General features: G+C 37.9%; 1 protein-coding gene across 11 annotated transcripts in view; it reads right to left on the bottom strand.

Annotated features, from left to right (window-relative positions):
• The window catches only part of Erc1 (ELKS/RAB6-interacting/CAST family member 1), a 294,181-nt gene that overhangs the window by 142,383 nt on the left and 133,379 nt on the right, over positions 1-18,419 (bottom strand). For 8 of the 11 annotated variants that reach the window (XM_040739041.1, XM_040739040.1, XM_040739039.1 and 5 more), the window contains one exon: positions 18,052-18,183. The exons of the other annotated variants lie outside the window; for them this stretch is intronic. In XM_040739041.1, coding sequence (XP_040594975.1) covers positions 18,052-18,183 — 132 coding nt within the window. The remainder of the gene's footprint in view (positions 1-18,051; positions 18,184-18,419) is intronic. 11 annotated transcript variants of the gene reach the window in all.

An 18,419-nucleotide genomic window follows, 5' to 3' on the forward strand; every position in this document is an offset into this window, starting at 1 on the left:
TGTCATAGAGGCACTATTAAAAATGTTGTTCAGAATATATTCTGTACTGATAAGAAGAATATCACAGAAATACAGTATATTATGGTATCTGAGTGTAGATGCAGACATACATGCACAACAGACCATCATTCTACTCCTACCTAACTAGCACCTAGAAAGATGTATGTATGTGCTTTGAGTATCCTACTATCCTGGCAAGTCTGTATGATATTCCTATATTTATACCATCCAGGGGTGAAGGGGAGAAATAAAAGTGTCTAAAGTCTCCGGACGCTATTCTTGTGAATTTAATTTTAACTGCTTCAATGATATTTTTATATATAAAGCTTTAAAAGCTAAAAAAAAATACTGACAATTTATTTTCAGGGCACACAGGGCATGTGTGAACTTTGGAGGACAACTTGAAAAAGTTAGTTCTCTCCTTACACCACGAGTTCCAGGGAGCAAACTCAGGTCATCAGACTTGGAAGCAAATGCCTTTAACACCTGAGCATTTCTAGGGCCATTGTCTAATTATCTTAATACTAATCTGTGAGGATAAAGATATTTTAGTTATTTAAGTGCCACCTATGAAATTTATTTTTTAGAATTCCAAGTCTAATTTTATCCCTAACTGCATGTTTCTGTTATTTTCTTAATTTCATGGAGCTATATACAAATATCTTTTCCCAGTTCAGAGCTTATCCATTTTATCTTGGCATCTTTTGATAAAGTATATGAACATAATTTATTTCAGCATCTATTCTGAGATTTGTGACTGAAATCCAACAAGGTCACATGATATTTCCTACTTGGCATCACTGACAGTTTGAATTAGTAGTCCCAATTATGGTTCTCTTACAGGAATGGCATATAGTATACCCTCCTGGCATATAGAAGACCTTGACTTTGGCTAGGCTATGCGAATTGCCTTGAGCAATGGATTGTTAGCTGATGTAACATAGGCTGAGGCTAATTCTGGCACTGCCAAATGAACAAACTTCACAGTAAACTGCTGACCTCAGTTATGTCCTCAAATGAGCCATGTTCCAATTAAGTTTTCTAAGACACCAATATAAATCTCTGGACTTGAAATTTGTAGAAAAGTTTTAATTTTCTTTTTTTTTTCAGGTTTTCTTTCTCTTACTGGAACAAACTTTGCCAAGTACTATTTTCTTGGCATTTAGTTGACTCTAAATGTTCATATTACTAGTGAAGACACCTATCATTTTAACTTAACTCTGTGAGACTATCAGTAAGTGCAAGCATTCTAAATGCCACCCACTGGTGCCCTTCCTTCCTTCTTGACTTTGTGGGCTGCTTTTGTGAAAAAACGGTGTCAGAAGGTGTGCTGTCTGTTCGCTCCTGCTCCTACGGTTGCTCTAGATTCTTTCTTACCGGCAAATTGAAGCCCAACAGTTTACCAAGTATAGCTCTGAATACCCAGCCTATCCATACTCTTTCACAGTCTATTGATGACTCATGAATGTGTATTTCACCAACCCTCTTCAATTGTTCTGTGGATGTTGTTTTCCTAGCGCCTAGTCTATCATGTTGAAGGACATGTTCTACTTGAGTTCACAACTTTCATCTCTTGAGTTTCCTACATTAGTAATGTTATTTTCTTAAAGAATGCCTAAATTTCCCACTCATCCCAGTGCTAGGCTTGTTAGGTATTTCTGCCTCTGATCATACTTATATCCAAGTAAGTTTAAATTTTTTTCTTAGATTTAATGTGTATGACTGATTTGCCCGCATGTCTGTATGTGTACCATGTGTGTGCCTGGTGCCAGAAGGGGTGAGAAATGGGCATTGGATCCCCAGAATTGAAGATATGCATGGTTGAGAGTCACCATGAGAGTGCTGATAGCCAAACTTGGATCCTCTACAAAAGCAGCAAACATTCTTAAATATTGAACCATCACTCAAGCACCTCCAAATAAGTTGTAATGCATTGTTATGCACAAAGCAAGAAGAGTACCCATAAACCAGGATTTCCAGCTAATCACTTCATTTGCTCTTTGGCTATAAGTCAGGAAAACAATTTAAAAGTCAATTTGAATTATCCTGTTTTCTGTTTCCTTCTGCAACCCAAGAGAACATTATCAGCTACCAGACCTGGCTATTTAGACCAATCACACAATGGCTATTGGACACTACTGAGTTATTGTCACTGAGAAACAAAAGTATGACAGCTGAGGAAACAGGAGAAACAAATCTTATGGTTAAACAATTAAGAAATTCGCCATCGTTGTGAATGTGCTTCAGGTCTCAGCACGATTTTTTAAAAGCAGAAGTTTTAAGATAAACATTCAAAGAGCCCTGCCAGAACTGAAATTCAAGTATATATAACTGTCTACAGTAAAATTAGAGGGAAAGCTCAGGTCTGACAGTGTGTGATGCCAACAGGACCAGATGTTTTGCTTAAATTACAAGTTAATAAACTTTTACACAAAACAAAAAGGGAGAAAAACTATGATTCAACCACAGACTATTTTTTTTTAAAGAAAGCAAAGCAATAGGGACCTTCCAATGCTAGAAAAATCTGAATCTTCTTTCCCATCATCCTCTGCTCCACAAAAAAACAGCAAATGAATGCTTTGCAGTTTTCATGCTATTTATGCAGAATCTTGGTAGGACCTCCTTGAAAGAATAAGTCTGCTTTAAAAACAACAAAATGATAGAAGAAAAAAGGAGTAGTAAAAAACAAAACCAAAGTGAAAGACAATCCTCAAGATTACCTAAACGGTTAAGTAGTCACAGTGAAAAACAGCCACATGAGAAGTCTATTAGTTTTCTTGACATTAACAAGATTCTAGATTAAGACCCAACCTGCAACCAGACATGGTGGTGCAGACCTTTATTTCCAACACCTAGAGAAAGAGACAGGGGATCTCTGTGAGTTTGAGGCTAGCTTAGTCTACACAGAAAGTTCCAGGTTATCCAGGACAATAAATAAAAATATATTGAGACCCTGTCTTTAAAAAAAAAATCCAACCTTTTATAATTGGGAGAGAGAGAAAAAATATGTAATTCAAGGCTGAGAAACATTTCTGATATTATTTAGAAAAAACAGACACACATATACACACAGGCATGCACACACACTTCAACAGCCTCTCTTAACAAACTACTTGAGGTTTCCTGTAATTTCTATTAATGAGGATTTTAATTAGAGCTCTTAACAGAGCTTTATGCTACTATTTACACTACAAATTATTTTCCCAGTAGTCCCTCTTGTTAATGCATGGTATTTCTTTGACTAACAGAACAGTATTATATTATCTGATTGCTCTGAAAGCCCTTGTTCAAATCTTATTAAAACTTCACAGTAATCTCATGAAGTAGTTATTATTATTATCATTATTATAACTTCTATTGGGAAAAAAAGGTTTAGAAGTTAAAGTTCTTTGCCAGAGGAAGCAAAGTTGGATTTCTACCTTATTCCCAGTTAGCTTGTTCTACTAAAATGCATCAGCACTCATGTGAAGCAGTCTTCAACATCTTACACAGTTGTATCTATTGGCTTATTTGTGGGCATGTTTCAATGCCCAACAAGGCATTTCTTCCATTATTCTCCTGCCCACCAAAATGTAATGTTATGAATCAGAAACTGATTCTCTACAATAGTCACCAACTATAAAACTTAATTGCAAACTAAGAATATGTTCTGCAAAAAAGTACAAGATACCATGAGAATACATGGCACTAGGCACTGGTATTATTCTAAGCCCTAATACAAGTTTATATAAGATAGACCAGATGAGGAGAATAGGCATTATAGCTGTCCCCTGTGCACAGCAGCAGTAACACAAGAAAGCACACTCTGATGAAATTAAATTATCAGAATATAAGATGCTCCAGAACGAAAAGAAATAAGGATGCCAGTGTGGCAAGAGAGGGAAGAAGAGACAAAGAAGGGTCTTGCCTGGAGTAAGAGATTTCACCTTTATCTGAAATGTTAACAGGCAGGTAACAAAGGGATCTAATTAGAAGAACAAGGATTTAGAAACTGGAAGCCTTATGGGAAGAAAGGGAACTTTTAGAGAATTTTTTAGAAAGAACTTTTTGGAACATTTTTAGAAAGAACTTCAGGAGAATTTTTAAGAACTTCTGGAGAGAACTTTAAGAGAGCTTCTAGACAAAGAATTTTTGAGGAGAAATCTTAGAGAGCTTTTTTGAGAGAGAACTTTTGGGAAGAACATTTTTTGAATAATAAAGAGGCATGAGAAGAATGATACATGTATGAACCGATTCATTGGCTGCATTTCCCCATTAAATCAATACTGTCGTAGGTTTGGACAAAAATAAAACTCAGAAAATTATACTTAAAAAATAATGAATATGGTGATTGGCTGAAGAATTTAAAAATACTTATGCCTTCTCTAAAGTACTGGGAAATCACACGCATCTGCACCACAGCTGAGGCTGGCTAGCAGATGGGAGAACTGTCGCTCACTGGCCACACCTTCATTCTGTTGCTTTCCCATTCTCAGTAACATGAAGTCTGTAACTGAAGACAAACTTAAAACGAAATAGAAAGCACATCAGTGCGAACTAAATGCTTCTTTTCAAGTTACCTCAAGTTTCCTTTTCTTTTTTCTTCTTTAATAAGTCAGGAGGCTTAGATAGATAAGTCCTATAATAATCATTCAGTACTAAGTGAAGCCTGAAAAGGCAGCTATCAGTAAAACCTGGGCACATACTTTTCAGAACAGTTATCAGTCTATTGCCTAGACTGTGTCACCAAGGTTGGAAAGAAGCCATGAGCAGGAAAATGTTTAATAGCTGACAATTCAATTTAAGTAACTTTTGAAAACATAACATCCAAACAAACATGAAAGGAATTTAAATTAATACATTGCAAATTACTGTTACAGCAGACTGGCTTTTCTTTGCTTATGGGTTATATGATTAAGTAGCTCCTATAATCTGGTTTCTTCAGCAGTAAACAGGTTCACAAGGCTCAAGCAAAATAAAAAGGTTGTAATTTTCCATACCTCTGGAAGAAAGAAGGTTATAAATAATGTAAATACCAGGCCACAATTTCTTTCTCAAATGGCAGTTATAATACTATAGTAACTATTATAATTTAATTAAAACTGCACCCCTTCTGGTGAGGGGCATTCCATGGTGTATATATGAAAGTCAGAGGGCTACCTGTGGGAGTTGATTTTCTCCTTCAACCAAGTGGAATCTGGGGATTGAACTCAGGTAAACAAATTGTGGGAAAAAACAATTAGGCATTTCACTTACCAAAAGTTTACTTTGCCAGAAGAAAAAAATGGAATTTAATGTCTGACAACCCAAGAAAGAGAGCTCCAAAGTGTCAACTGAGTATGTACATACATGCACACACAGACTTGCATGCAGAACCCCCAACACCACACAAAGGCCATAATAAATCTCACATTTGAAGATAGCCTTTATAGCTTATCTCAGTGTGAGACATGAGAGGACACTTGTGAAAGGAATGATTTCTTCCCTCTACAAGAGAGGGTGGAGGAACTTATTAAATCACAACTAGTAAGTAGAACAGGAAATAAAATTCATACCACTTGATTTTTAATCCAATACTGTATGTAGGGAGAGATCTAGGTACCTGTGTTGTGTAAGGGCACACAGAATAAAAAGCTGAGAATAGGAGCACTCACTCTCTTTCGAGGTTCCGATTGGATCTCGAAAGGCTGCAGGGACTAACCAGGGTTTTCAGTTTCTCATGTAAGTAATTTCCCACATTAAATAACCAACAACATCCTTATCTCGTGTACTGTTATATTTCCCCAACACAATGCACTTTACACAAACCTCTGGTGAATTTTTACCAGTTTATTAAAGAGCACAAAAAATTACTAAGCTATAATTTAGGATCTAGCATATATAATAACTACCTACTGGGTAGGACAAATTATACTGTGCACATTTCTCTAGGAAAATAACTTCCATTGAAAACATTCGGGAGTCTTCAGTGTCTTCCAGTCCTTTCCCGGTGCTTAAGGTGAATGGGGGCCCTACTCTGAGCCCCAACTCCCTACATCCCCAGGCCCATCTCCCTGGGCGTTTTCTGTGCCTAGAGAGGACCTGCGCCTCCCGGAAGGATCACCCTTAGTCTGCCCACACCTCAGTCTTCAGTGTCTTCCAGTTCTTTCTTGGTGCTTAAGTCTTTAGTCCCCTCTGGTCTCTGCCCTGTGCTTGAGAGTGTCCCAGACCCACCTGTACCCATTGAAGAATTGGACCTGCTTGAACTCACTGGAAAGGATCCTTAGACCTAAACCCATCAGGAGAGCAAGAGACCCCAAGAGCTCCCACTGAAAGAAAGGATGAGAAGAAGGCAATATAAAAACACAACCAACAACAGAGGAACCAAGATGACACCACCAAAGTCTAGAAACTCTACACCAGTAAGACCTGAACATATCAACACAGATGAAACAGAAAAGAAATACCTTCAAAACAATCTCCTGAAAGTGATAGAGGTGCTCAAAGAGGATATGAAAAAATCCCTTAAAGAAATAGAAGAAAACACAAACCAAAAAATGCAAAAAAAAATCAACAATTCTCTTAAAGTAAGGAAAGCCAAGAAAAAACAATCAAACAGATGATGGAAACAATTGAAACAGTTCAAGACCTGAAAAACACAAATGCTGGAAACTGAAAGGGTGAAAAAACAATCAGGAACTACAGATGCAAGCATAACTAACAGAACACAAGAGATGGAAGACAGAATCTCGTACACTGAAGATAAACTAGAGGAAATAGATTCATCGGCAAAAGAAAGTATTAAATCCAACAAATCCTTAACACAAAATATCCAGGAAATACGAGACACTGAAAAAAAACAAATCTAAGAATAATAGGTACAGAAAAACACGAAGAAGCCCAGCTCAATGGTGCAAAAAACATATTCCAACAAAATCACAGAAGAAAAATTTCCCAACCTGAAGAAGGAGATGCCTATGAAAATACAAGAACCTTACCGAACACCAAATAGACTAGACCAAAAAAAAAAAGGAAAAAAAATACCCTCGACACATAATAATTAAAACACCAAACATACAGAATAAAGAAAGAATATTAAAAGCAACAAAGGAAAAATGCCAAGTAACATATAAAGGCAAACCTATCAGAATTACACCTGGCTTCTCCATGGAAACTATGAAAGCAAGAAGGTCCTGGATAGATGTTCTACACACACTAAGAGACCACAGATTTCAGCCCAGCAAAACTCTCAATCACTATAGATGGAGAAAACAAAATATTCTATGACAAAACCAGATTTATGCATTACATATCCACAAATCCAGCCCTACAGAAAGTTCTAGAAGGAAAACTCTGACCCAAGGAAGTTAACTACACTCAAAATAACAAGGGCAACAGATAATCTAACTTTATCAGAAATCAGAAATAGAAGAAAAACTCACACATAAAACCACCACCAAAAACGGATCAAAACCAAATAAGAATCAACAATCAATGGTCAGTAATATCCCTGAACATCAATGGTCTTAACTCACCTATAAAAAGACACAGGCTAACAGAATGGTTTCGAAGACAGAATCCATCCTTCTGCTGCGTACAAGAAACACACCTCAATTTCAAAGACAGGCGCTACCTCAAGGTTAAGGGTTGGGAAAAGACTTTCCAATCAAATGGACGTAAGAAGCAAGTGGGTGTAGCTATCCTAATATCTAACAAAATAGACTTCAAACTAAAATTATTCAAAAGATATAAAGAAGGTAATTTCATATTCATCATAGGAAAAATCCATCAGGAAGAAGTCTCAATTCTGAACATATATGCACCAAATATAAAGGCACCCACATTCATAAAAGAAACATTGCTACAACTCAAATCACACATTAAACCCCACACACTTATAGTGGAGACTTCAACACCTCATTCACATCACTGAGCAGGCCTTTGTAAGACAGAAACTTAACAAAGAAACAATGGAACTAACAAGTTATCACCCAATTGGGTTTAACACACATCTATAGAACATTCCATCCAAACAAAAAAGAATATACCTTCTTCTCAGCACCACATGGAACCTTCTCTAAAATTGACCACATACTTGGCAGTAAAGCAAACCTCAACAGATACAAAAAAATTGGAATAACCCCCTGTATCCTGACAGACCACCACGGCTTAAAATTAGAATTCAATGTCAACACAAATTGCAGAAACCTTACAAACTCATGGAAATTGAACAATGCTTCATCCCAGGGATGCAGGGATGGTTCAACATAAAAAAATTCATCAATGTAATCCACCATATAAACAATCTGAAAAAGAAAAACCACATGATCATCTCACTAGATGCTGAAAAAGCATTTGACAAATTCCAACACCCCTTCATTAAAAAGGTCTTGGAGAAGCCAGGGGATACAAATTGGAAAGGAAAAAGTCAAACTTTCACTATTTGAAGACGATATGATAGCCTATGTAAGCGACCAAAAGAATTCTACCAGGAAACTCCTACAGCTGATAAACACCTTCAGCAAAGTGGCAGGATACAAAATTAACTCAAAATAATCAGTAGCCCTACTGTATATAGACAATAAAGGGGATGAGAAAAAATCAGAGAAACATCACCCTTTATAATAGCCACAAACAACATAAAATATGTTGGGGTAACTCTAACCAAACAGGTGAAAGACCTGTATAACAAGAACTTTGAGTCTTTAAAGAAAGAAATTAAAGAAGATACCAGAAAATGGAAATACCTCCCATGCTCTTGGATAGGTAGGTTCAACGTAGAAAAAAATGGTAATCTTACCAAAAGCAATCTACAGATTCAATGCAATCCCTATCAAAATACCAGCACAATTTTCCACCAACCTCAAAAGGACAATCCTCAACTTTATATGGAAAAACGAAAGACCCAGGATAGCCAGGGCAACCCTGTACAATAAAGGAACTTCCAGAGGCATCACCATCCCTAATTTCAAGCTCTACTATAGAGCTATAATCCTAAAAACAGCTTGGTATTGGTACAAAAGCAGACAGGTAGACCAAAGGAATTGAATTGAAAACTCTGATATCAACCCACACACCTTTGAACACCTGATCTTTGACAAAGAAGCTAAAACTATACAATGGAAAAAAGAAAGCATCTTCAACAAATGGTGCTGGCATAACTGGATGCAAGCATGTAGAAGAATACGGATAGATCCATGTCTATCGCCATGCACAAAACTTAAGTCCAAATGGATCAAAGACCTCAACATCAATCCAGCCACACTGAATCTCTTAGAGGAGAAAGTGGGAAGTACCCTTGAATGAATTGGTACAGGAGAACACTTCCTGAACATAACACCAGTAGCACAGACACTGAGACCGACAATAAATGAGACCTCCTGAAACTGAGGAGCTTCTGCAAGGCAAAGGACACAGTCAACAAGACAAAACAACAGCCCACAGAATGGGAAAAGATATTCACAAACCCCACATCTGACAGAGGGCTGACCTCCAAAATTTACAAAGAACTCAAGAAGCAAGTCCCCAGAACACCAAAGGATCCAATTAAAAAATGGGGTACAGAACTAAACAGAGAATTCTCAATTCCAAAATGGCAAAGAGACATTTGAGAAAATATCCAACATCTTTAGCCATTAGGGAAATGCAAATCAAAACAACTCTGAGATACCATCTCACTCCCGTCAGAATGGCTAAAATCAAAAACACTAATGACAGTTTATGCTGGAGAGGATGTAGAGAAAGGGGTATACTCCTCCACTGCTGGTGGGAATGCCAACTTGTGCAGCCACTTTGGAGATCAGTATGAAGATTCCTCAGAAAAATGTAAATCAGTCTACCACAAGATCCAGCAATTCCATTCTTAGGCATATACCCAAAAGATGTACCCTCATACAATAAGGATGTCTGCTCAACTAAGTTCATTTGTAATAGCCAGAACCTGGAAAGAACCTAGATGCCCCTCAACTGAAGAGTGGATAGAGAAAATGTGGTACAATTACACAATGCAGTACTACTCAGCAGGAAAAAAAATGGAATCTTGAAATTTACAGGCAAATGGATGACACTGGAAGAAACCATCCTGAGTGAGGTAACCCAGTCACAAAAAGACAAATATATGGTATGTAGTCACTCATATATAGATTTTAGACATGGATCAGGACATTGCCAGCCCACAATCCCACAGCCAGGGAGTCTGGGGTGCAGGGAGGACCCTAAGAGAGATATGCATGGTAACCTGGAGAAGGGTTAGGGGATGACAAGATCTCTTAATTGGATTGGGGAGGGGGTACAAGGGGAGGGTAGGAGATGGGAGAAAGAGAGAGAGAAAAGAGGAGGAGAGAGGAGGACATGGGAGAGCAGGAAGGTTCAGCCAGGGTAAGAATAGAAGAAAAAAGTTTGGGAGATACCATAAAAGAGGGAGCCAATATAAGTTGGAGGAGAGACGTGGCACTAGTGAGATCTTCACAGATCTACAAGAATGACACCAACTGGCATTAAGGCTACCATAACGCCCTCCCATGATAATGAGAATGATGACTACCTTATATGCCATCCTAGAACTCTCATCCAGTGGCTGATAGAGGCAGAGGCAGACACCCACAGCTGTGAACCAAATTGAACTCCTGGAACCCAGTTGCAAAGAAGAGTGATGACCAAAGGAATCAAGATCGGGCTGGCAAAACCCAAAGGCAGCTGACCTAAACAAGGGGAAACACATGGACCCCAGACTGAAGACTGAGGGGCCAGCATGGGACTGATCCAGACATCCCTCCCAACGAACCTGGGTGACAGAGAGTAGACGTTGGCAATCTGTGGGTCTTTGGAGAGGGGAGCAGTATTTATTCCTGGCATACAGAAGGACTCTGGGAACCCCTACCATGTCAAGGGATGCTCTCTCAGCCTGGACACATGGAGAAGAACCTGGGCCCTTCCTGGGATGATGTGACAGAATCTGAAAATCCCTCATGGAGTCCCTTGCCCTCCCTGGGGAGCGGAGGGGGGATGGAGTAAGGGTGAGGGGTTGGGATGATTGGGGGGTGGGGGAGGAGGTGAGGGAGAGGGAACTGAAAGTAACATGCATAGAAAGTTAAAGAAAAAAAAAAAAGAAAACATTCGGGATGATATACCTAAAGACAACATCAACTACACACAGAAGTCATTGAGAAGCTGCCTGATTCCCAGGGCTCACCTATCATTGTATCTTAGATAATTACTACCAGGATCAGTACCTGGGTTTATTAAATTTCTCTGAATGACATAAGAGAGCAAGGTCCAAAACTTTCAAGCACTCATTATAAACAGAGCATATGTGCAATTCTGGAAGTTCCCCAAATGCTCTCTAGTATAGTAGGTCTCACACAGCATAGACAGAAGTATAGCATGTTGACCATGAGAACATCAATAGGTTCTGGCACTTATGTCTAAGGAACAATTCTGGGATATGCCAAACTTTTGCTTAGGTCCACTACAAGTTAATTTTTCATTTGATTACAACTGTACAAAATATCAATGAAAAATGAAAACTCAAGTCCAAATTTAGAGATATAAGTAATTCCTGAATGTCAAGAATTATATGTTATTCTTTTTAAAAACACTTTTTAAAGAAAGCATGATAACAAGAAACCATTCTAAATTCATACTTAAAAAAAATCCCTATTAGATACCTACCAGTCAGATTTTGACAGTTTTAGTCCTACTATCTCACACGGTTACCTCCTGGAGCTTTAGAACTGTTATAGTAGCTATCTACTGACCCCAACTGGCAAAGTTACAGAGGGAGTTATGATGGCTAAAACTTGACTAATCTAAGTGTTTTACTTTGTGTGAAAATAAACTTTAAGAGCAGGCACAAAACAGAAGAACTAGTGAAGGAATCTAACAATTCAGAGATTTATCCTCCTATAATACATAAGTGAGTAAAGTCTACCACACTAAAAGATTATGCCACTGGCCTATAGATGTTTAAATTCTATATAATCCCACTCTTGCTGCCTAGCACATATTCAATTTCTGCACTTTTCAAAAACACTTATTGTTTTTGTTTGACAATTTCCTCAATATTTCTACCAGAGAGTTAAATCTTTTAGCATTACCAATACTATAATGTTTTAAAAGCATGCTGTTGACCTTTTACTTGTTAATCCTCTAAATGATTGGTAGTATTTTTCTTTTTATTAATAATTTTATTGAAACTGAGATACGTTTTTGTTATTTAATATAAACATGACAATAATTATTTCAAAACTGTTCATAAAATAACTTTATAAATATGACTTTAAACAAAATGCAAGGTAGTTTCCAATGAGTTATTTTACCTTATCAGAAAGGTAAATAAATAAATAATAAATGGACTTTAGTATCTTACAGTCCAGAAAAGGAACTCCCAAGTGTCATGTGAGTGTGTACATGAATGCATGCAGGCTTGCATGCAAACCTCCCCACCCCACCCCCCACACAGAGGACATAATAAGACAACATTTGAAGGGAGCTTTTTGTTTAAAATGAAGTGACTCCTTCCTTTTCCCACAAATTTTAGGACAGTTATTAGATGTACAGAAATAGCAGTTTAAATTAGTCTTGAGGTAAAATTTACATTGTCTGACATGCTTACTATAAACATGAAGGTTCCCACACACTAGTACACAAAAATGGGGAAACACTGCAGGTGATGAAATGACTGCCTTGCAAGTGTGAAGAACTTAGTGCTATCCTCAGAACCCATGGAAAGACAGCTGGGTAACATGGCACACTCTTCCAGTCTCTGGGCTAGAGAAGCAGAAACACATGTTAGCTGGGGCTCACTAGCCAACCTGCCTAGCCTAGCTAAACAGCTCTGGGTCAGTGACAGACCTTGTCTCCAATGCAGCTAGAAATACAGTTCAGTCATTAAAGTGTTTGCCATGCAAGCATGAGAACCTGAGTTTCATCTGCAGCACCCACATAAAAACCAAGGCATAGTAGTATATGTCTGTAATGCCCGTGCTGTGGCAGAAGGATTCCTGGGGCATACTAGTCAGACAGTCTAACTAAATGGGTGAGTTTCAGGTAAGAGATTTGGTCTCAAACAAACGAAATGGAAAGCCTAGCCTAGAGAGAGGGCAGAAGCTTAAAGCATTCTTCCTGCTCTTTCAGAGCATCCACACAGCAGCTCACAAACATCTGTAACTTCTGTTCCAAAGATACCTTCTTCTGGCCTGTGCAAGTAAATGGCACACAGACAGACATACATACACATAGGCCAAACACCCACACACATAAAAATAAACATTCTTTAAATGAGGTAAAGAGTAACGAAGAGGCTGCTTAATATTGACCTCTGGTCTTAACAAACATGCACAAATACACAAAACCACAAAAGTGGGCAGTACCTGAGGAAGCATACCTGAGGTGGTCTTCTGACCCTCATATGCATGTGTGTGAATACATGTGCACGAACACACATGAACATGCACATCTACACATACATATCCAAAACAGTGTTTCAATTTATCCACTGATTTACTTATTTTATATTTTTGAAAGTCTACAAAAATATAAATGGTTCCAATTCTTTTGACATTTGATCCCTAAGTATCTGAGTTTATATATTATTAATTGAAAATATTTTTAAAATGCAGGATTTTTGCTTGTCATTATTTTAAAAAAATGTCATTCTTCTAGCTTACAGGCCATTTCCTACAATCTTTCTCAGATAAAAAAGAGAGGTCTAAACAAAGATTTCTGTTACAGTACTGCACATTTAATTACCAACTACTTTCTACAGGCCAAAGTCTGCATCATTTTCTTTGAAATAGAAACCGTGTAGGCCTCTGAAGTTTCTTGTCCAGAGTGGAATTGCTCTCATGGCACTTGTTTTGAGGCCAGGTGTCACCATTAAAAGAGATGATGATACATTTCCATCAGACTCTAATGAGTTCCTGATCTTTCTAAGCATACATCAAAACAACTAGATTTTCTATAAGGTAGAGTGATCCACACAGTTCCAAAAAAAGTTTGTATATGTGATACTTTCAAACCACTCAGCTGTTCAGTTCAATAATCTGTCACTAAAGATATGAAACTCAGCTTAAGACTCTGAAGGGTAAGTAAAGAGGTTAAAATATAAATAATTATGTATATATGGAGCTGGTGGGATAGTTCAGATAGCAAAAATACCTGCTGCCAAGTATCATGACCTGAATTAAATCCCCAAAACACACGTGGTAGAGGTTTGAAACTAACATCCACAAGTTGTCCTATGACCGTCATATCATACATGCTCCTAATCATACAAAAATAAATACATGTAAAGAATTTCTTAAAAGTTAAATATAGCCTATTACAAGGAGAGCAAGAGAAGAGATACCATAATAGGGGGAACCATTATAGGCTTAAATGGAAATCTGGAACTAGGGAAATGTCCAGAGATCCACAAGGATGACACCAACTAACAATCTAAGCAATAGTGGAGAGGCTACCTTAAATGCCCTTTCCCAATAATGAGATTGATGACTACCTTATATGACATCCTAGAGCCTTCATCCAGTAGCTGATGAAGTAGAAGCAGACACCCACAGTTAAACACTGAGCTGAACTCCTAGAATCCAGTTGCAGAGAGGGAGGAGTAATGAGCAAAGGGGTCAAGACCAGGACTGGTAAAACCTACAGAAACAGCTGACCTGAACAAGGGGGGAGCTCATGGACCCCAGACTGATAGCTGGAAAACCAGCATAGGACCAACCCAGACCTCCTGATAGTGGGTGTCAATTAGGAGGCCTGGGCAATCTATGGGGCCTCTGGCAGTGGATCAGTATTTAGCCCATAAGAATGGGTTATGAATGGACTTTGGGAGCCCATTCCACCTAGAGGATACTCTCTCAGCCTAGATACATGGGGGAGGGTCTAGGCCCTGCTCCAAATGATATGACAGATGTTGAAGATCCCCCATGGAAGGCCTCACCCTCCCTGGAGAGCAGAAAGGGAATGGGATGGGGGTTAGTAGGGGAGGAGAGGAGGGATAGGGAACTGGGATTGACATGTAAAACAGGCTTGTTTCCAATTTAAATGAAAAAAAAAAATCTGGAAAAAAAAAAGAAAATAGAACTAAGACTACTAGACTTTTCCAGAATGTTTTTAGTGATTTAAAAATGCCATTTTCAAAACTTCAAACAATACGGTGGTCTAGTGCTTTTTTTTAAAGTGTTAACATGTATTAAATATTAGTTCATTTATAAAAACAAAAAAAACTAGCCTATTAGACACAATAGAAAAGAAACTGTTTTTTACAAATAGTATAACCCTATTTCAAAGACAGGAAGATATAAGATAAATATTGAAAACTTTAATGCAAAAGTTGCCAAAGGACAGCAGTACAATCCAAAAGGAAATAAAATCAAATTATGAAAGACTCTCATATTAATAGAACACTATTATTAGGTGACACTATAATGCTGTGATGTATTTTTAAGTAATATGCCTATTATATTTCTGAATTTATACATAAGTACATTTGTACAAACCACTTACTTTTTCAGTTGAGGATCAGCTGTTACCTAAGACTTTCATGCAAGCTTCCATTAGTTAAAATAGCAAGTAACAGGTGGCTAGAATTTTGTACATTCATCCTCTAAGACACATATTTTCCCACCCTTGAAGACAAGGTAAAGATAATAATGAGTTCTAATTTTATTTGTGCTTTACACCTATAATCTTTTAAGACCAAGAACCAAAAAAAAAATACATTACTTGAAAATTGCTACTCTAAGTATTTAAATATATAATTGGAACTACTTTTTATCTGTTCTGATGACAAAGTGAATAGTAAATTCATCAGAAAACCAGCTAAAACAAAGAATAAAATATTCTAAAATACTGCTTTGATAACTATTGCAAAATAAATCATATAATTACTACTAACCCCCAGAATGCCTAATTAGTAGAGGACTGTATTCCTTGAGTGTGCAGGCACAGAGGTAGGAATAAAATTCCATTTGCTTATTCATTAATGAAATGGAATTAAGTCACTTAGATGTTCATTTAATGCCACTGTTTACTCAGCAGGTTGTCACTGTCAAAATCACAAGAGTACACAGACACACCTTCAGCACCCAGGGAGCTCATAAGTAATATACCTATTATATATTATATAAATAGCTAATAGTAACAGGTTACAAAACAGATAAATGAAGGGAACTATTCAAAATCCTACAGACACACAGAAGTGAGATCTGAAAGACCACAAATATTCTACAGAAGTAGGATACCTCCAGACTAGCAGTAAAAATGGGGACACTGCTTCAAGCAGAGATCTCGAACTCTCTAAGAAATTTGGAACCATTCTATACTGTTTTTGGGAGGATCAGAGAGTACTTATCTCAGGAATTGGCAGATAACATACAATCATTAAATGTATCTTGTTTGAAGTATAAACTGTATATTTTGTAAACCATATTTCAAGTAAGGGGTCACATATTTAAGTTTTAGTCCACGGAGGTAGAATATGTCCTTAGTTATGTGCATTTCAAGTTAGTTGGAAAGAAGTTGTAGGTGGCTGGTAGTAAAGTCAGAGACAGGAGGGCAGGCGCTGGGAGGAATACTCAGCCAGTCAAGTGGCCGCAGTGTGAGCATGAGAATCTGCACTCCATCCCAAGAACACAGGCTGGGAGTAGTGGGAGGTAAAGTACGTCATTATTTACGTATAGAGTGGTAAATCAGGAAGACAGAAGAATTATAAACATATGCTCCAAATGCTGATATACCCAATCTCATAAACACTGTTACACATTCAGGAACAATAAAATACTAAATACTATTACTGAAGCCACAACAGCCATATAGGGACTCTATCAGGTACCTACTATAGGTATCTGCCTTCACGTGGGTTATTACTTTACCATCTGATCTCCTTAATTCGCAATAGCAGCAGCTTCTCAGTGTGTATGTGGGGGGTGTTAACCCATCAGACTCCTACTACTATGTCATTGAACTCTGTTTACCTGCTGTTCTGGCTAACTTTATGTCAACAGAAGGGAGCTGGAGTCATTTGAGAAGAGGGAGCCTCAGAAGAAAAATATGCCTGAGTTGCCTGTAGGCAAGTCTGTCGTGTATTCTTAATTATTGATAGATGTGGAAGAGCCCAGCCTACTATGGGCACCCCCTATGCAGATAGTCCCAGGATTCTACAAGAAAGCAGGCTGAGCAAGCCAGGGGGAAGTAAGTCAGTAAGCAGCACCCTCCATGGCCTCTGCATCAGGTCCTGTCCCCAGGTCCTTTTGCCCTGTTTGGGTTCCTGGCCTGACTTTCCTCATTGATGGACTGTGGCATGAACTGTTTGCCATTGATTTTGGTGTTTTTTCACAGCAATAGAAACCTAACTAAGACACCTAGATAGTCTTTATTATTCTCACATACACAAGGGGCAGGGAGCTACAAAAATTAAATGTTATGGTATCTGTGCTAGGTAGATCTAAAACCTAAAGTCACATTTTCAAAATAGGTCCCAAGATTACAGTTTTTATTTAGTAAAATTGTTCCTCCATTCACAGCTCCCATCTTTACTTCTTCCTTTTAATAAAGAGTCAAAAGCAAATATACAGAGACCTAAGAGAAAAGCATATAAAACAAATGCTATGCACAGCAATGGCAGAACCTTTCATGTTACCACAGGCCAAGACAGGGAAATCTGACTGTGGAGTGCTACCGTATCTATCTCATGCAAATATTCTATTAACTTTTTATACCCTTAAATAGAAAACTATTTTCTAACTGAGACATGTTTGTGCTCTCTCATTCACCTCCAAAGTTGGGTTTTTTTCACAGTCATATAGCAAAACAGATATGTTGCATGCTATGTCAGTCACATGATTTATTAGCTTTTACTACATAAATATCTCTGAATCATTCCTAAGTTATTACTTCAGAGATCTCAACATTAACATGAGCCAACCCTTGCACAGTTATATTTTAGTCAATTCACAAGGCTAGGAACTAATACTTGATGAAGTAGTTTTGAAATCCCATGTATAGTCAGCATGTACAGCTCACCTAAAACTACACTGGTTTTACCTGTGTTTTACCCAGCAGCATTGCTAGTAGCTACATAAAATCGCAGACCTGTTTCTCAGCACTGGTCCTGGCTGATTCCTCTTGTGCCAGCACCATTTCACGCTCTGCAGTTATCTGTACACTTTCTCTCAGTGCTTCTTCCAGCTCTTCAATCCTGTCATCCTTCTTACGAAGACTGTCCTGGAAAACGATGAAGACTCGATGAAGAAGGTTAATCAGAATTCAGAAAGTGCCTACTCATTAAGGAGGGGCCATTTAAGTATTAAACATCCTTCTCTTCAGAAGCAAATTGAGGCCAGAAAGATACCTCCATAGAGCAAAGAATTGAACAAGGGAAGAAGGAAGCTGAAGTCTATTACTAAGAGCATAGGATCAAGTTAGTGAAGCAAGACAGACATGATAGATTTGCTGTCTAC

This window comes from Mesocricetus auratus, unplaced genomic scaffold (assembly GCF_017639785.1).
Source record: "Mesocricetus auratus isolate SY011 unplaced genomic scaffold, BCM_Maur_2.0 Super-Scaffold_100676, whole genome shotgun sequence".
Taxonomy (NCBI): Eukaryota; Metazoa; Chordata; class Mammalia; order Rodentia; family Cricetidae; genus Mesocricetus; species Mesocricetus auratus.